General features: G+C 40.2%; 4 protein-coding genes across 4 annotated transcripts in view; 2 read left to right on the forward strand and 2 right to left on the reverse strand.

Moving 5' to 3' along the window:
* Positions 1-129: 129 nt before the first annotated feature.
* Positions 130-7,548, reverse strand: tspan36 (tetraspanin 36). The gene is made up of 7 exons (XM_031856745.1): positions 7,370-7,548; positions 4,034-4,225; positions 3,829-3,903; positions 2,629-2,724; positions 1,923-2,066; positions 1,534-1,617; positions 130-1,276 (listed from the first exon to the last, which is right to left on the reverse strand). Exons 1-7 carry the CDS (start codon positions 7,427-7,429, stop codon positions 1,196-1,198), a joined length of 732 nt encoding a protein of 243 aa, XP_031712605.1. The 5' UTR covers positions 7,430-7,548; the 3' UTR covers positions 130-1,195.
* A 528-nt stretch (positions 7,549-8,076) lies between these two features.
* LOC116388726 (citrate synthase-lysine N-methyltransferase CSKMT, mitochondrial-like) lies at positions 8,077-8,942 on the reverse strand. The gene has a single exon (XM_031856852.1). It carries the CDS (start codon positions 8,929-8,931, stop codon positions 8,272-8,274), a length of 660 nt encoding a protein of 219 aa, XP_031712712.1. The 5' UTR covers positions 8,932-8,942; the 3' UTR covers positions 8,077-8,271.
* A 4,349-nt stretch (positions 8,943-13,291) lies between these two features.
* LOC116388573 (protamine-like protein) lies at positions 13,292-14,146 on the forward strand. The gene has a single exon (XM_031856578.1). The coding sequence runs from the start codon at positions 13,367-13,369 to the stop codon at positions 13,913-13,915; it is 549 nt and encodes a 182-aa protein (XP_031712438.1). The 5' UTR covers positions 13,292-13,366; the 3' UTR covers positions 13,916-14,146.
* Positions 14,147-16,452: 2,306 nt separating this feature from the next.
* The window catches only part of mpeg1.1 (macrophage expressed 1, tandem duplicate 1), a 4,343-nt gene continuing 808 nt past the window's right edge, over positions 16,453-19,987 (forward strand). The window contains exon 1 of the mRNA XM_031856680.1: positions 16,453-16,480. Coding sequence (XP_031712540.1) covers positions 16,453-16,480 — 28 coding nt within the window. The remainder of the gene's footprint in view (positions 16,481-19,987) is intronic.

The following is a 19,987-nucleotide window of genomic DNA, read 5'->3' on the forward strand; positions in this document are numbered from 1 at the left end:
GGGTACTATAATGGGGAGACAATAAGGTTGATACATAGCTGGTTTGAATGCATCACACATGAAAATGGTAAAGAAACACTTTAGATTTGAATTAAACTGGTTTAAAAGAGTTGAATCCACAGCCTCATCAACAGGTGATTTATCCTTTAATCTGAGCTCTGCAATGATTGATGACTATAATGAGCATGGACATATACTGGCATTAATCTTTCTGAACACTGACAAGGTTTATGTAAGATGAACGCTACTATCTTCCGTATGTACGGCACTCAGGGCCTCTTTATCAGCAGAGTCAAGAGGTAAGAGAGACAACCGCTCTGGGACACGTTTCATGTGATGCTCTGCAACACTGGTCTGCTGTTAAATGATCCTGCATTTTGAAAATAGGCTAGGAAATGACACAACAGGACAACGGGATTAGACACAGCCGTTTCCCCCTAATTTCATAATTACACATAATACACGTGTTCAACTGCCAGTATGGCCCATCTATATAGACTGATGGAAGATTGTAAAAACACAAAAACCACTGAAGGCAAGGAAACAACACCAATGATGTGATATGAACTGCTCCAAACTCCAAATTATTGTGAAATGTTCACCCATTTTAATTTAGAAACATAATAAACACAACCAAAGTCTAGCTATTTAGAATTGTCACATAACTCAATAGTTAACTGACCTTAAAACGTGCGTGCATGCGTCTGTGTATATATATATATATATTCTTTTAAATATTCAATTGAGTCACTCAGTTGGCTATAAATATTGCAACCCTAAAGAAAACATTAAACCGCTGTCCTTTTGTTCACAATCACAAAAAGCTTAAAATACAGTTTGAAGTCCTTCATCGGAGAATAACACAGTAGCTGGGCTGAACCAGTGCAGAGACCTTGGGCCACTCAACCTTATGGAAAATATCTAAAGTGGAAAATGTAGACAACAATAACTCAAAATTGAAAACCACATTCAGCAAAATGATTTAACAAGTCAGAGGAACATTCGTGCTGCTTTCATATGTGGAGGAACGCTCTGGCAAGATCCCCTTAATATCGAGACACTGTCTGCCACTTTTGTGTACTTTACATGCCATTATTTAAATAAAACTAGGCGTGGATGTGTTATTGCTGATTGAGTTGTCAGTAAAACCTAGTCAAGCTAAATGAAGAGGCGGTAGGTGGTTGCATGAAGTGGTTTAGGCATACAGAGGTTGGTAGCCTCTCCTCCGGCTGCCGGTTTTACAGGTGATCACACAAACGCTCAGCATCCCAAAGAACTGCAACAGAAAAGTTAAAGGTAGTCAGACTCGAGCTCTTAAAATCTTTCTGGAGGCTCATGTGATATGTGACGGGACCAGGTCAAGTACTTTAATTTTGTATATTTGAATAGATTATTCAACATATTACACATTTAGTAGCTAGTGGTGTAATGGACGACTCCATTGAGTGTCGCACACTGCATACTGATAACAGAGAGTGGGAATTACAGTAACGCTCATTCACAGCTGCTGAACTGGATGTGGACCGTCTTTACCTTGATGATGGCGAAGCCCAGAATGACCAGCATGGCGTAACCCAACACACCCTGTAGGAGGCGATCCAGCTTCACCTCACAACCCTAAAATACACGCACAAGTACAGTGAGTGCACACTGTGTACATCATTGAACAATGTCTGTCTGAAGGGTAGCTATTGCATTAATGCCTCGGTGGTGGGAGATTGTTTGTAGACTTTATGTTTTGAGTCCTAAAAGCTTTCAATGAAAAATAAAATCCTGTTTCAAAGTCTTCTCCGAGTCGCAGTTGGAGAAGCAGATAAAAGCATTTCTAAAGCAATACCAAATAAACAGCTCAATGTAACCGCATGTACACACAGTATTTACTGTACGTCAACTAGAGGAATGTGTGCTTCCGCAGTATTCACCTGTGTGTTAAGTTGGTCCGGTTGGTCCAGTCTGCCAGTGCACTGAGTGTTTTTACAGCAGGACGCAGGTACGGTTTTGTTGTTGCTGCTAAACCAGGTGGTGTTGGACCAGCTGGTGTAATTCATGACACCACAGCACTGCAACTGCACAAAGACAAAGAGGGGACAGACAGGAGTGAATATATAACTAAAAGACAACAAAATGAGTCAAAAAGAGAAAAGGAAAGACTGACACTTTATGAGAAGGTTGCATCATCAACCTATAATGTTTAAGCGAGTCACCGTACAGAAAGTTATTTGGGAATGTGTGATGATGTCTTGGATATTTTTTGACCCTCACACTTTCAATCCACCTGCTTAATCTTCTACTACTACTACTACTACTACTACTACTACTACATTTCCCAGAATGACATCTCACAGACCCAGAGCTGTCAATTTGGTGCATTAGGAACAGTACATGATATTTTTTACCATATACTGTGATATTGAAATACAGTACTAGCAAGTAATAAAAAAAAATATATACCACCAACAAAATGAACAATATACTGTGTTTTAGTATCTGTGTCTTAAAAGGTGAGAGAGAGAAATATAGACTGAGGAGTAAAATGAAAGCACAAGAGTAGGAAATGAAAGCATGCGAGAGAGAATGCAAGTACTGAGAAACCAGAGCTATTTATAGACAGTAGGATACGACACCAACCTGAGTCTGCAGGTAGTCCACAGCTCTGGTCTCAGCACCCTGTCCATCATACTTCATGAAGACATCATTCATGGAGCGCTCCAGGTCTGCGTTTATCTGGACAGACATAAGAATAAAACACAATGTTAGCAGCTGCGTACAAATGTGCCACAGCAGAATTTAAACTACATAAAATTCACAACATACTGTCAGCAGCAAACATCCTGCCAGTCGATCCTAATCAGCACTGGTAAACACCCTACAGGGTCGTGTGTCTCTGAAGTGGAGGTACTTATGGTACTTTACTAGTGTCAGGAGTGAAGGTAAGAAAGAAGGTGCACGTCACACGTTCAGTGTGAGCGTGTCAGTGTAGTGATTTTTAATATTGTAATAGATTATAATGCTTTGTAAAATACAGTGGAAACCTCTTGTAGTGATCACGATTCTCGAATTGATTACTATAAGCGGATGATTATTATAATGATTTCTTTCTTTTTCCTTATTTCTCATGCAGATTACCACCTAATTGACATTTGTATATTTATTCTATGAAGTAATGAAATAGACAGCTTTGCTATTTACTGAATTTTATTGAGTGTTTCAAAAGCTTTTCAAATGACTGTACTGTGCATTATTCAAATATCTACATTTGATGTTTATATAAAAAAAAAATATATGTTATTGTATTTCAAATTGTAATCAGGCTCTAGCCTAACACAGTATTGTGCTGTTTACATTTACAGTTACATCAGTAGTGCAAATAGGCTACTAAGCCACAGCCTGGCGGATGTTTTAGTGCATTTCTAAATTCTTATCAAGCCTGAATATAAACTGTAGGCCATCATTGCTTAATATAAAAATAGAGTCATAGTATAATTTTTTTAATATATCCTGTCAATGTATGAAAAGACCCAAAATGAACACTGTAAGTGGCTACTTTATTACTATAAGTAAATGACTTAAACAGCATTTTTATAGTAAAATTCTGTCCCAAGTTTTTTGATCCATAACCGTAATCATTATAGGCAGTAATGAAAATAATTAAAAATATTAGAAATTATTATAAAATTCAATAACCATTAATTTTGCACTAACTTAAACAAAATAAGAAAAACATTGGTGAATGTCATAATCATTGTGAAAACCGTGTATGTGTGTTTCAAGAAGAGATTTGGTGAATGAGGCCCAATGTGACAGAACACACATATATCTGTGACTCACCTTGCCTTGGTAGATGAAGCTAAATACCAGAGCAGCCACTTCTGCTGCAAAGATCCCCATGATGATCAGAAAGAACTGCAGTGAGAGAAAACAGGAGAAAATGAGTGCATAAAATAAACTGAAAGGGTAAACAAAAAGCTCATGAAGGCTCGCTCACACACACACACACACACACACACACACACACACACACACACACACTTACGAAGCTAAGCCCGACTTTGGACTCCCACAGTGTGGCGCAGCATCCCACCAGACCAAAAATGAACATCACCACGCTGACGCCAATGATGATAGCTGCTGGGACCAATGCGTACTTGTCCTGAATGAAACTGTCAAAGTTGCCATAGCTCTTGATCACGTAGGCACCGACATAGGCCAACGCCGCTCCTGCAACCTGCCGGGAGGAGAAACAACATATGTTACACATCAAGGTGTTAACTCACAATTGAGAATTCAGCCATATGTTATGGTGAGAATAAACATTTAACATGTCTGCATACAGATCAGAATGCTTTTCTATTACATGTATAATCAGTTAAGAGCTAAGAACAAAGAAGAAAATGTTTTTTCTTCTTTAATGATCAATAGAAGACATTAGTTTTCCTATTATTCTGTATGTTTGACATAGTTGTTATTCTGGGAATAATCAAACCATTAGTGTACTTAATTTTTTGCATTTAACAAAGCAACACACACACCGATAGAACTGAATGGATTTGTCACATGATGTGTCTTTTCCTCTCTATGCTGTAGCTAAAAACATGTTCATATTCTGTACATCAAATAGCACACATTTGAGAGAAAACAACCGCTTTTAAATCTTCCATTCATGAATACTGATATGACATTTAAGTCAGTTTGGTCTTGTTCTGCAGACATGACAGTTTAAAAAATTAAAAAGTTAGGAAAGTAACCTTGATCAGCTGCTTGCTGAAAGACTGTTAGATAAATCAGAAAGAGATTTGATCTCCCGCTATTATCTGCTGTGATCTCATGTGATGAACACAGGCTGTGACGGTCACTGATGTGTTTTCAGCTGTGACGTAGGCATTAGTAGTTATGCTTTTCATACTTCAGCAGTGAGCTCACCAATCACAAGACGTGCGTGTTGGTTGGCCAATTTTCTGCGCACACAGTACAGACTGGAATCACACCAGCCGCTTTGAAACAGATTGTTCCTTTCATTGCAAAATGACGCAGTTCTGCTTCTAAAAAACCCCCAAAGTCTCTCGACAGTCAAAGCTACAGAAACAGAGATGACTGTTAAGAAAACACAATGGCTCTTAAGTATTTATCCCATCAACAGTTTGAAACTCACTGTATTGAAACTCAAGTCTGTGATAAAAGAAGCCCAGTAGGGGGGGGGGGGGAATGAGCAAAAAACAAAATCAACTGCTGAGGAAAGAAAACATAAATAACACTTTAGAATCTAAACAGCAAATTAGATTGGACTGTATACTGTAACTGTTTGTGTGAATCCTGCTATCATATTCAGCTAGAATATGAGAATATGTTGTCAGGCAAATATGCACGATGGATGTTAAATGTGTGGCAAAAAGACGGCGCCGCTATCCTTTCTTACTTAAAGTCAGAAATCACCCCTCGTGGTGTCTGCGGATCGGCGTCATTCTCAGTATCACTTCCTCTGTAATGGTGCGAGTTATAGTTTGTGTGCTTGTCTTTGTTTCCATATGCGTTATGTGCAGCCTAACAATCCATCCTCCACTTCAGCCACATGACTCACTTCTGTTAATCACTCCAAAGTCACGAGATTCACTGTGGGGTTGTTACGCTACACCCCCCCCCCCCACCGCTCACCCCTAATCTTTCCAGAAATTCTGATCCTGTGCCTAAGAAGCAGCACAAAGAGGCTTACACAACATACAGCGCCCATGCACGGTGCCACCTCTCTGGAATGTGAGAAACCTCTGAGGCGATATCTCTCGGTGATGTTAGCAGGACCCGCGTGACAGACGTACTAGTACTGTATCTTAGACCAAAGTCCAGGGGGAGGACTTGATGTTAGTTTTGGGGGAGAAAGCAGGACATGATATTTCTGCTCGTGTGCTTCCAAACATTCATAGCACATTGACCTTTGAACTTGTGATCTTCGCCTTTAAATCACCCAATTTGAACAGGGAAAAAAACATTTTTCTTACAGTCACATCAAAAATATTCTAATTGTTCAGTGGAGCTTTTGAACACATCTTCCCTATGAACTATCTGCAATCTTTTGAAAATTCAGAATGTAAAATAAACCTTTTGGGGGGTTTGAACAATGTTGAGCTGCACGATATGATTTAGTAAGGAAGGCAGGGTTTACAGTGAAAGAATATATTTTTTTAATTATGATAAAACAATAAATAATTCTCAATAACCATCTCCTATACCCAAATTACAGTTAACCTTGTTCAAAATGTGCACTTTCTCACAGCGTAGACCAGCACTGTTGCTTGATTCAGTAATGATGGTGAAGCTGACTACAAAAATTGATGCTAAAAGCAAACCAAACCGAAAAGTACCGTACTGGTTACTCTCGGCCTGCTTACTGTTAGATTCTAATACATGGATTTAGCTTGTTTAGATTAGCGGGCTACATAACTGAGCTGTTGGAGAAAAACAGGACCAATCCAGATGTGTGTGAAGCTTTGAGGTCTCTCAATACATTTTTACTGCTTTGCAACAAGAACGCTTCAATGTGTGTCACATAAGGTTGTTGTAGGGATATGCTGTGTGTAATGCCCGACTGGTGAGAAAAACAAGAAAAGACACCTACAATCAAATCAATATACCTGCTCGAGGTGAGGAAACCAGAAGGGTGAGGCTACGAGAAAGCAATACGCTGCAGGTTGGAGAGAAGTCTGAGAATGTGGAAGTATAAAGTGGATAAACCAGCTCTATGTTTTCCTTTGCAAATGCAGAGTTTTCTCTCTCACAGTAATCAAATTACACACACAAGAGCCACAGCAGGGCAGAAAAGTTGAAGTCCTTTCAAACGCGTTTCCTCTGAAGGGGTGGCTGACAGCTGGGGAGAGTCGTGGTGAATTGGCTGAGCAAACAATACACAGACCCACATAATGAACTCTGGTCAAACTAAGTGAGTCAGAGTTCAGGCTGATAATGTGACAGATAAACCCGCTCAGTCACCCTGACCACAGCTGGACCTAAATGCACATGATTGGAAAATGTTACTCATATAGCCTGTAAGGAATCATTTCAATCACGTTTGTAATGGCCTACGCAGATATATGAACTATATCGAGATAGAGTCAAAATGAGGAAGTTCAGTGAAGCGATAACGACTCCACCAGTCAGAAAACTGGGGCAGGCTAAGATGTTTATCAGGACATAACTGATTTGCAGGGTGTAAATTTAAAGCGCCCACGAAACACAGACTACAGAACAACAAATAGCGACGAGCCACGGAAATAAAGGCGAGGATAGTACGGTGGCAAAGCCGTTTTCAGTTCTCCTTCCTAAAGAGAACATCGGTATGAATTAGATTCCCTGCAGGTGGAGGAATAACACCGCGCCTTACCCAAAACACCAGGCTGAGGAAGAGGAGGACGGTCTTGGACGTGAAAATCCCGCAGTCCATGTTGTCTGGCGGAGATGAAGAGGTTGAGTGAAGGGGGGACCGTTGAGTCTGCTTCTCCTGCTGCCTTTGGTCACAAGTTTTCTCCGTCTGTCTGCCTGCAGTGACTGTGGTCACATGGTCACATGCTTTGGGGAGGAGATGTAACAGAGCAGGTCCTACAACCGCTCAGCCCCCCCCCCCTCTGAATCACATCACATCACATCACATACCACTTCCTCCGAGGGGAGGGGAAACAATCACACACAGGCGAATTCATCTTAAATCCAAGGACTTTAACTCTAAACGTTTTAACATTGAGCTATGGAAATACGTTTAACTTAATTTGATTTGATGTGCTTTTGGATCCACTTTGATTTCGAAAAGATTACCTTGTTTGGTCAGTTTTTCAAAATAAATGACATTGCATCTTTGGTGTGCAACTTTATCTGAAGTTACCCATGACACAACAATTGTACTTAGAATCCTGCGGTATCTTATCAAGATCCATGGATGACTGCATTTCACAGGAATTGTGAGGCTGTTATGAATCTGGATTCATTAAAAAGGTTACTGGTTGACCACAGTCCCCACTTATGCTCCTCAATAATAAATAACAAAGATCTCCCATGATCTCCTTTGGCGTAGGAGTGGTTTGTCAACTTTTATCATTTCATAAAGAGGTCATTCTTTACCTTCAGGTTATTTTATAAGTAGTAAGTCTCTTGTTGTCTCTGCTGTCGGACTGTGGAGGTCCAGTTTGGTGGATAAGTCACACTCTGTCTGTGTACCTGATCAATTACTTTTTACAATCAGTTCAGTAGTTTACTCATTTAATATTATCACCATCCAGATGAAGAAAGTTGCTACACAATAGAGCGAGGAGTCACTTGGTAGCAGTAGTAAGTCATTCCCCTTAGCTCCCCAACCTCCTGCACCCCAACATCTGCTGCCATCACCCCCGGCTCCTGTGCCTCTGTCTCCAGCCACAGCAGCCTGGCATCAGGGTCTTCATCAGAGAACTGGAGCAGAGACCCTGAGCTCCGCAACATCTTCAAACACTGCTTCAGCACCTGATTGGCCTTCCATTTCTCTTCATTAGACCTCAACAAGGCGTCTGTGGTGCCCTTATCAACTATAAGGTCCACACTGCTACAACCGTAGTGCTTGTGGAGCTGTGTGCAGTCCAGCTCTACGAACTCAAGCCGAGAGGAAAGATTGTGAGGTTGAATGGCTTTGGTTTGGACGTGTTCCTGCATTAGTTGCACAGCTATGGGGGAAATGTCTGCACAAGTGACCCGGACCGGGAGAGGAGAGTGTCTGTAAATACAGGGCCCTAAAGCAGAAGTGCCACAGCCCATATCCAGGACTTGGAGCAAACCGTCTGGGTGGGGCTTGGTCTGCAATAGGGGCATAATGAAGTCCCAAACAGCATCGAAGCCAAAGAAACACTCAAAGTGTTTGAAGGTGTTTGTGCTGCTGCTGCTCTCAGTGTAGAAGCGGTCCCATGTTGCTTTCTTATCCATGTTTTCAATCAGTTCAGCTAGGGCAGAAACACAGATGGGATTATGTCACATGAGTTAGTGAGTGAACATCAGCAGTAAAACACATACAACTTGCCTTAATGCCTCCATCCTTCTGTCATATTTGGAGGGACTTTATGCTAAAGTAAATTTAAAATCTATCAATTGAATGTGTCAAATATCTTTTCTTTTAATATATGACTTAAGACCTTTTCTTGGGTCCTTAGAAGCCACTAAGATCGGCAATAGAAGACAATCTACCAAGCTGACAAACTCAAATGACTCACATTGCTCATTAAAATAAAAAAGCAACATACACTCAACAGTCCTGCATTGAATCCTCCCTTTGTGTACTTTATAATGCTCAGTTCATCTTTAAACTGTTAAATAGATGTGTTGATGTATCCAGGCTGTGTTATATTAGACTGCATTAGCTTGGTGTCACTAACAAGTTTGCAACTGAGTGTGACGTTATTGCACAACAAAGTGCTCCTTGATGGTCAGCTTCTGTAGCTAACATATCGGTGACAATTAGCTAAGACATCAGTGCACACAACTGCAACTCACATTAACTTTTCTTTCTTACTTACTGTTGGAGCCATAATGTGGTTTTGTTGTTTTATTTTGTATTTGAGGGAAACATGGGGTGGGTTTACACATGCAGTTCTGACATTGAACAGTGGGTGGCACATTGACCTAAAGTGCATATAGGTAAGGGCCTGGTAATGAGAATCAGGTGTGTGTGGACAGGAAGCTAACAGTTTTTGACCATGTCATCGTGTCAATGTAGCGTGTCAGCCAGCATATGAGCTTGACCCAACAGGTCTTATAGTATCCTGTCTTAAACTGTCTGAGAAGTTTGAGGGAGGTCAGAGACTTTCTAGTGGGTTGGTGGTTTTGCCCGTCCTGGCTCTCTGTCCTTCACTCCAGCCCCTGCCAGTCCTGGTCACATGACATCCCCTCCCACCTACACACCTGTTCCCACTTTCCTCATCAGACCTGTAGTTTCTAGAAATCACAGCTAAAAGATTTTACTCGACTATATTTTTGGAGTTTTACGATAAGTAATTGTTCTTTGTATATAAGAAACATTTCAACAACAAAGACCACACTTCTTATGATTGCAAATTAGTTTGAAATAACATGACATACATCACAAAAAAGAGTTAGAGTAAATCCTCAAACTTTACAACTGTATGATTATAAATACTATATTTCAAAATATCACTCCTCTACGCAAAGCCCTAAGTTGTACTGTACTTTACTCTCAGTAAATAATCAATGCTAACAGTTTGATATTCAAGGAGGGATTTGGTAATCCTAAAATCATCATGGTGGCACCAAACATCCTGAGCCAAATTATGAAAAGTGGTAGCAGTCAAAGTCTATTCTGAATCCAAAGTTACAGGTCAGATATGCTACTGGTTTGCACGACAGGAGTTTGGTGCCAGTATCTTACCCCATCATCCTACATCGGACACCGGAAGTACCCTAACGCATGTTGGCATATGATTTGAAGACTGGCCATCCCCTTTTGATACTACTGAAACAGCAGCCCAACACAGCGACATGTCACCGTGCAGGACTCTCGAGCCGACCGCCTCTCTCTCAAGAGACAATCGGGGAGATACAGTCGACTGAGGAGGTACGCGACTGTACATCCCCGAGAGAGAGTGTATTTCCTCGAGAGAGAGGGAGAGAGAGAGAGAGAGAGAGAGTGAGAGTGAGTGTCGGCGAGATACGTGACTGTCTCTCCCCGACAGTTCACGCTCACTGTCACGATCAAGACAACCAGGGAAATTACTCTTGCATATGTCACAACTACGTTAGAGGTAAGACCAGTGTCCAGATATAACGATGATCCATAGAAACCTGTGAGGAGAGAAAGCACAGAGAGTGAGTGAATGAGAGCATACAAACACTGTCCTAATGTAGGAGGTTAGAGTAAATCCCAACATTTTACACAGTTAGTTAATTATTTTACAACTGTATGATTATAAATACTATATTTCAAAATACCACTCCTCTACGCTAGCTACTAAAATTGAATTCACCGAGCATTACACTTGAGAGCAATATCATGTTAGCTTAATGTTAACATACATATCACCTTCACATTACGTTACTACACAACTAAGCTAGCTGTTGTGACGTTAGCTAAAGAAGCAAACACAAAATTGATAGTCAGCTAAATGATTTTTTCTATCAAACACTGTTTTAAAGTGTAAGGAAAACTCTGTTTTAGAACAAATACAACACACATGGTTATAAATTGCTTACTTACCGAAAACAGACCTGTGGACAGACAGCAGTGCACAAACTGTATTGCATCAATGCACCGATTAATCGAAAACTTAATTATTGCTGTGTACATAGATAAATGAATATTAAACAGCATGTAGTCAACTACTGATGCTAACGCACTCCCATCGGCCCAGATTAATTAATTAATTAATGATTAATTTCTTGCATACGGTCATTATATCGTCTTCACTTTTATTTTGAAATATTCTTTCCGGGTTACCTGTTGTGCTCTGCGTCTCGTTTTAAAGGAAAAAAACAAAAAAGGGATTTGCAAAAACGAAATACGGCTCGTTATTTGACTTTGGTTTTTCCGTTTTTGGTTTGAAACGAAAAACGAGAATACCATGGTATTTCCGTATTTTCGTCTGAACGGTAAAACAGATGACTAAAACGTACACGGACCTTATTTGACTTTGGTTCTTGATTTTTCCGTTTTTGAATTCAGAACCAAAAACGGAAATACGACCGCCCATTTCCGTTTTCCCGTTCTTGGTTTGAAACGAAAAACAAGAATACCATGGTATTTCCGTATTTTGGTTCTTCCGAATTAACGGTAAAACAGATGACTAAAACGTACACGGACCCCTACTGTATGGGAGGGTGTAGAGTCATGGCACTAAGAAAAGTAAGTAAAGTAAAGTAAGTGTAGTGACTTTAACATATATCCATTTTATCTTAAAGCCACTGGGGGGCGAACGGGAGAACTTGTTCGGACGCGTGTTCCACAAACATTCACTGTCCAATGCGCTGTCTGGCTTTCGATCCGTTGATCCGTTGATCCGTTTATTCATATGCATATTGCCACCTTAACAGAGTACCACAGGTTACTTTAGTAACAATAATAATTCCAATGATTGTAGAAACCCCCTAAAATATGGAAATATCATCAATAAATCAAAATGAATCACATAATCATTTTTGGGAAAATACCTGACATTTGATCCAAGTGAAATTATTTATTGTGTAAAAACAAGTAATTTCGTGACAGATAATATAAGTTACATTTTTGTTTTATGTTTGAGATCTTACTGAGCTTCCTATCTCAAATACTCATCAGTCAACACTAGGAGTATCTTGTGTTGTTCATTTACCAAAAGCGCTACAGAGTGAGTCAGATGACTTGCGCTTGGTGTAATATGGATATTGCTGTTAAAAGCTCATAATGTAATTATTGCGTTTTATTTATGGAATAATGTCCTATGAAATGTTTTTTTAAGTTGTCAAACCATCTACTGGCACTTTAATATGAGATAAACTCTTTTTAAATATGAATGCATGCGCATTAATGTGACTGGTCATTTGATGAAGAGTGAAAACCTTTAAAAAGACCCGGGAAATTAATCTTAAATTCGTTTCTTCGGCCGCTCCTTACAGACAGATAACTCTCATTCTGGCTGATGTCCATCTCACTCAAAACAGAGTAGACATACATTAACCTACAGTAATATTATCACCCTATAACATACGATGACAAACAACTTCTATTCCTGTTTATTTTAACGTTTTTTCATCCCACATTATCACCTGTCCTGCCGCTGCGTTTCATGAGTTGATATTTATGCTGAGTTCACTTGCGGGTCTGCAAGGCAAATGTGCTTCTTTGGTCATCTTTAAATTAATTAATTTAACAAAAACCTTTGTAATAAAACCAGGTTTTGGAGCCATTATTTCAGACACATTTCTATTTCTATTTATTCAGTAATAAAAATCGGTACTTGACTGTTAGAAGAGTGAAACAATGTTCAAATGTTAAAAATATTACACGCCTCAAATTACATTTTACAACTGCCAACATATAATTGCACAAAAAACATTAACATATTTTATTATATCAAGAAATACAAATATAGCTAGAGACAGTTTAAATTACGCAGATTCGTATTATGTGCTTTTTATACGGATGTCCAACATTTCACGCAGGACTTTTGTAGAATAATCCAGCTGGAGAAAACACAGACTTTATCAAGTTTGAGGTGGAGAGAAGAGGCGCACTGTGGTGGCGCGACTCACTCTCCACGGTTCTCATCTGGGCGTTATAAAGCATGAACCTGTCAAAAGGGCAAGCTGGGACATCACTCTGTCTTTTTCGCTCCGTCAATCTCACTCACTTGATCCTGGCTATAACGCTATTACAATGGCTTCTGCTGTGAGTGTTTTACCCTCTGCGGCTCCAGCCAAATCTCCCAAGAAGAGAGGCAAGTCTCAAAGGAAGAAGACGGGTCCCACAGTGTCAGATCTGATACTGAAGGCCGCGTCCGCGTCCTCAGAGCGCGGCGGCGTGTCCCTGGCAGCCCTGAAGAAGGCTTTGAAGGCCGCAGGATACGACGTGGTGAAGAACAAAGCCAGAATCCTCACCGCCATCAAACGCTTGGTGGCCAGCAAATCCCTTGTCCAAACCAAGGGCACCGGGGCTTCGGGCTCCTTCAAGCTGAACAAGAACCCCCCTACTCCTCGGAAGAAGGCGGTGAAGAAGAAGAAGCCAAAGGCAAAAAGGGTCAAGAGGGCCAGCCCGAAGAAAGCAGTTGGAGGTGCCACTCCAGCAGCCAAGAAGACACCTAAGAAAAAGAGGAAGTCAAAGAGTCCTGCCAAGAGGCCCGCTGCGGCCAAGAAGCCCAGGAGTCCTAAAAAGGCCAAACGCAGGATTGCCAAGTCTACCAGGACCAGAGCTGCTGCCAAGAAGTGACAACTTCTTTAATGAAACCTGAATGCGACTAAACGCCTTTGTGGTTGCGTTTAGTTCCGCTAAGGAGTGGACCAAAATGCCGCATTCATTCCAAGAACTTGAGTTTGCTTTTACAATTTTTTTTTCGATAATAGAAAACACTGAACCTGCTGTTTTTATTATACACCCTTGCTGTGGTCTTTAAAGGACTGAATTGCAATTGATTCGAAATAATAAAGCTATATTAATTTACAGCGCGTATGTATGATTTTTAGCTCAGTTTTGAGTAGCAAAAATGTCTTTGACAATTTGGATATGGCATATAGCATTTGAGATATTCTCTCTTAATGTCTACAACGGGTCTGTTGTAGACAATATGAGAAAAATAAAACGGAATTGGGCCTTTACTGTTGTCAGCTATACAGCACGTGACTAAGTGCATTATTTACGTCGAAAATAGGATGTTGTCATTTAGCACTAACTTCAGTGTCTAAGAAAAAAACGACGCTGTGGGTGAGTGTCCATGTGAGGGTTCTGCTCACAATTCCACAATGCAATGTTGTGCATCTCGACTGTCAGTAATGACGCAAAATGATGACAATAAGTGTCCGAAATCTGAATTTACTGCTCACTTTTGCGTTTCCATGCGGAGCAACGACTGAGTGGACAAGGGGGACATTTTCCGATACAGCTTTGGCGCAGTAGAACGCGCGGAACGTTGTTAAGTGGCGCTTTTACGCACCGTTACGCACGGGGACCACTGCGTTCAGCAGTCTTATTCACACACATTTCAACACAATCAGCTAATGAGGTCACACATATTTTAGGATATAGCGTGTTCTGTGTGCGTCTGCATGTACATGAAAGAGAAACGCTATCTGAATCTGCCACAAGTGAAGATTTATATCAACAGAATAGCCTACCGGGTGAAACCAGCTGGTCATAACACAGCAGCTGGTGCCTTGCCAAATACTGCTAATCATCACTGAAAACAGTGAGGCTTGATGGGCGTGACCAGCCGTGTTCGTTGGGGTTCCTCTTATCTCCAGCACACAAAAAAACCCACATGCCCGGCTGATGAGAATATAGGTGCACCATCCGCTCAGGGGCGTTTCTAGGATTTGGGGGCATTTGAGGCAGAGATCCTCCCTATGGGGTTTCCGTGAGCTCCTGAAAAGAAAAAGAAAATTGTTTTCATTTTAACTTCAGAAGTCAAAACGATGAGTTGAGGTAGCGTATAGCCGGTTGTGCTGCTCCATGAGGCGTTGGATATCATCTTTCCTGTCTGCCTACTCGAAGTTCCACAACTTTTCTTTAACCAGAAGCATCTCCTCCAGATCTCTCATTTCTTTTTCCTATTGTTGTGCTTTCCTCTGCCAACTCTGAGTTTGGACAGCTCATTTTTGGACTGTTTTAGTTTATCAAAGAGTTCCTTCTGTAAGCTCTCTTTTTTTCTGTGAGAGCTCTTTCTGTTATGCCTTCTCTTTCTTTGCCAGCTGCTTCCTGTAGCTTTCCTCTCTCTCTCTTTTAGAGAGCTCCTTCCCGAAGCTCAAATTTTTCTCTGTGAGCTCCTCTTTCAGCCAGCTGCTTTTTGAATTTTGTCTCAAGAGCGTCACATCTTAGTTTGCTCTGTGTCAGAGTTGACTGTGTCTCATTCAGCTGGGCCAAGGTGTCCATGTGAGCGTTGGTACGAGCTTGTCATTCTTTCATTGGCCCCGGCAATCAGTTTGTCCTTCTCAGTGAGGAGCTCTTTCTAGCTGGCTTTTCTCTGCCACTCATCCATGCTCTTCACCCTATACTGGCCTTTTCCCACTCAACAACAGACGCTATCACCCTCTCGGTTTCCTCTTTCTGAGTGTGGAGGCTCTGCTGAAGAGATGATCGGCTCGTCTCTCTTTTTCATTTCCTCCGCTGCCTTCTCACGCTCTTCTTTGAGTTTCTTCCACCAGGCGACTAGGGCTGCATCATGGTTTTCCGTCAGAGCAAAGAGATGGCGATGAAGAGAGCTGATGTCGTCTTCTCTCTGTCCAATCTCCTCTTCAGCCTTCTGGAGGTCGACCTTTAAGTTTTTGTTTTCTTAGAGACTGACGGACAGCTTCATCTGCATGGTCCGTCTGTCACTTTTCCAAGACTCCCTCTCTTTCAGGACCATGATTTTTGCAGCAGTCCTCAATTTTTCTTCCATTTTTTTCATCTCAGCCTCCATTTTTCTCGTCCTCCATCTCCCTGTTATAGCTCTGTGCAAAATCAATACAATAAATACATAAATACACCAAAATTGAAAACTATTTATGACACAGATACGATATTTAAATAGTCTGAATACAAACCCTTCTTTAACCTAAACATACTTTAATTAAAACCTTAATTTATTGTATTGTAATATTGATATCTGAGATATTTATCCAGTCATCCCCTCACAGGTATCCATCGGACAGAATGTGAGAAATAAGTCATAACTGGTAGGGACCATAACATCATTATATATTTAATCAAATCAATTGTAATTGTTGAAGCTTTTGGCAAACAAAAGTATATACTTGTCTATAAGTGCAGCGATGGATAAAAAGTGTGAAGTGTCTGGAGGTTTGAACATCTTACTCTGCAGGCTCTGCTCTCTCCTCTTTGCCATGGGTGATAATATTGGAAATGTTCCAAAACGTGAGATAGACGTAATATATTGCACTGTTTGATCTGACAGATAACTTCTTCTGAAGAAAAAAAAGTTTCTCAGTCAAGTTTATCTGGTGATTCAGTGTAAAGTGTGTGTCTTGGTTCTGGGAGAATGGATGGAAACACACTTTTATTTGCATCCCTCAGTAGAAGGCAGATGTATGATCACATTATCCCATTTTTAAGACATACAGGTTGTGTTCCCACAAACATTGTTCCCTAAAAATCTCGAAGAAGAGGGAAGACACCTGTAGCGTACCACTAACCCTCACAAGTTGAGTGAAAGGAATAACTGAAAGTGGGTGCATAATTCACACAAAGTATCATGGGAATAAAGTGGACAACACACATGATGAAAACTGATACTGGGACATACACTCACATATTGACACACACACATCCTCACGTATGCCACCAAACACACGTTTAAAAACGGCCAGACCCTGATAAATTAGTTCAGAGGCAGCTAATTATAGACTGTTAATGTGAGTGCCTTCCTCAGTAAACACATTAAAGGTTGTGCACCATGCATTTATACGGCTGGTTATTATTCGCAACACCAATATCTGTCAATGTTTAATTGTTTGTCATCATGCTTAATATCTTTTATTACAACACATACAAAAACAGAAATTATGTTAGAATACACTATAGAGATGAGCCAAATATGTCAAACCTTCTATGGGGTTACGTGTGAATGTGTCTACCCAGTGATTACTGACGATAAAGACAACTATTCAAGCACGAGTACGGACCATGGAAAGGTTACAAAGCCAGCTTGCCTTTCTTCACCAACAGCTGAAGTGATTCCTCCTCCAAGATTATGATGGAATTTAGGCGGCAGATGAAGTAGTGATTACTCTGAGTTGAGTTTGGCATGAGAATATGTACGCAAGTGAACACAAAAGGTGGGATTTCAACTAGATATGAGTCAAATCTATAAAAAGCATGTCAAAAGCAATGATCTACAGGCTATTTATGCACAATTTAAGAGCCCTTTGATACTTAATGCTGAAGTTCTATACAGTGTGGTGTGGTATGTGTGGAGTTCATCAGTTGAATGGCGTCGTGTTGCCATCTACTGGCCAGATTCAGTAATAATCAAATCGCTGGAGAATCAACCGCAGACTCGAGCACTGTTGGATGGTGTTGTGCCGAGTTGCGTCTGGCCGCTGAGACTCGCATGCAACTCGCGGGAGCGCGCACAGCAGAAACCGAAAACTACCAGACATTGTAATCATTTCTACGTGTCTGTGGTCTGAACTTTAGACTCGTCAGCGTTTCATCAGATTCAGTATAGAGGAAGCATTTCCTTGAAACGATAGGTCTGAAATGTGCAACGTTTCCTCGATTCGTCTTCCGATGTTTCTGAGGATGAACTCTTTGATGTTCTTCTTTTCGCTGTGTTTTAAAGCATTTCAAACAGAAACTGTTTTTCTAAAATGAGTAAAAATGCAGAAAAAGTCATGTCAAAGTCACTCGGTTAAGGTCGATCAAATACAGGAAGTGCTGATAAAACCACCTGACTCGCACCACAGTTTGATTTGAAGTGTCCTTACTGGGTGATAAGGGAATAATGCATTATTAGGTGGACCTGATTGTAGCCACGGAGTAACGCAACCCCAGTTATTTCAGCTTATGTGATTTTATGCGATCTCTAAAAATAAAACAATATCGATGCAGCAGATAGTTTATGTTTTATTCCCTGGCAATAACTGCATCCCCTCCAGGTGAATCTAAAATTCACACTGTCAAAACAACCCAGAATATGCAAAGACTCGGGTCAGTTTTCATTAAGGTTATATTTTACTTCAACAAGTAGAATTGTGTCTCTCCTTGCAGCCCAAATTGAACTTGTCATTTCCACACAACTGTAATACACAGAATCCTTTATATGTGGTGAAATATTGTTTTGTATGGAAAATAAGTTCAAAAAATGAAAATGGCGTATTGAGGATAGTTATACTGTTAATTTACAGTTACAGTTATTCATTAATTACACTAGAATACAATATACAATCAATTGAAAAAGATAGCACTGACAAAGTTTTATTACAGTAACATAATAAAGTATGAAGTAAAAAGAGTAATTCATATGAACTAACTAATAAAACATGTAAATAAGAAGTGCGTGCATCTATTTTACTGCTTTTAAAAACAGCATTTCTGACAAACGAATCGCTCTGGTATTTTTGATCGGTATTTATGTATTTTTAGATCAGTAATTACGTCACTTGAAAGATGAAAATCAGCCCAAAATCAGTTTCCTCCTTCTTACTTTACAGAGTGTTACCACCCGAGATCCTGTCAGCCTTAAAGTGTTTTTTCTTCCAAACGTGAACCTAAGTGTGAACATTATTGATTAATGTCATGTTACATATTAAGCCTAAAATAAACAATGAGGGAAATGAGGAAGTTCCCCATTGGCGATAAGAGACAAAACATTGTCCGATGTTCCTGATACTGCTCTAAATTCATATTGCATTTTTCTGAATTCTGATTCTAAGTTGATCTCTACATGCATTGTTTTCAAGCCAAGGCTTGATTGTCAGGTGTTGAGGTTAGACGGTGAATCAGAGTCATAAATTCTCAGGACATTCCCAGTGACACACACTCATGTGACTGTTCTCAAACATGTGAAAACACCACAACTTCCCTTGACATATATCTTGTTTTCACATCTGCTTTCTGTTCCCTTTGATAAGAGGAAGTCGACAGATCATTTTACTGTTACCTTAAAAGTAGAAAAACTATGTGAAAGAGAGTTTATCAACCAAAGCAGTGAACCTTTGTTTTGCTGCGTTTACATTGAGCTTATATTTAGTTTCCACCCTTTTCCCAAATATACTTCAACCATCTTTCTTTTTCTTTGTCACTTTACTTTCAAATTGTAGAAGTTTGTGATTTTGTGTTGGGTAGGGGAAAAATAAGAGAGAAAGTGTAAAACTGAACATTAACATACTGTAGATGACAGGCAAGTGTATTCAAACTCTTCCGGTGTGTGTGCACTGCTCTACCGACGTGGAATAACTCTTGACAAGTGTGTTATTATTTATTTATAGTATTTATTTATTATTCCTGATAAATCATTGCTGAGGTGTCCATCCTCAGACTGCATGGTGGTCTCCTTTACTTACAGTACAAGTGGACATGTTTGTTTTCATGACTTCTGCACCCTTGAGGTAATAGTTCATTTCAGCACACTGTGGTTTTACAGTATCAAACCAAGGAAGCACTGACTGGAAACTCACTTGAACGATTAGATAACACGAATCACAGCAATAACACTATGTCAATAACTAATTGGAGGTTTTATGATATTGCGTTCAAATATGGTTTCTGTCAAGTTGTTCTCCTCTGACAGAGAATAAGATCAGTCATTAGGAAGAGTATTCAGGTTAAATCCCATTTTGCCCAGCT

Source organism: Anarrhichthys ocellatus, unplaced genomic scaffold (genome assembly GCF_004355925.1).
Source record: "Anarrhichthys ocellatus isolate YVR2014 unplaced genomic scaffold, GSC_Weel_1.0 scaffold17, whole genome shotgun sequence".
NCBI classification, from domain to species: domain Eukaryota; kingdom Metazoa; phylum Chordata; class Actinopteri; order Perciformes; family Anarhichadidae; genus Anarrhichthys; species Anarrhichthys ocellatus.

Coding starts and splice junctions, on each gene's coding strand:
- tspan36 (XM_031856745.1), bottom strand. CDS start 7,429: ATGGACTGCGGGATTTTCACGTCCAAGACCGTCCTCCTCTTCCTCAGC. Junction 3,904..4,033: donor CCAAAGTCGGGCTTAGCTTC/GTAAGTGTGTGT, acceptor CTCTCACTGCAG/TTCTTTCTGATCATCATGGG. Junction 1,277..1,533: donor TGGGCTTCGCCATCATCAAG/GTAAAGACGGTC, acceptor TTTCTGTTGCAG/TTCTTTGGGATGCTGAGCGT.
- LOC116388726 (XM_031856852.1), bottom strand. CDS start 8,931: ATGGATAAGAAAGCAACATGGGACCGCTTCTACACTGAGAGCAGCAGC.
- LOC116388573 (XM_031856578.1), top strand. CDS start 13,367: ATGGCTTCTGCTGTGAGTGTTTTACCCTCTGCGGCTCCAGCCAAATCT.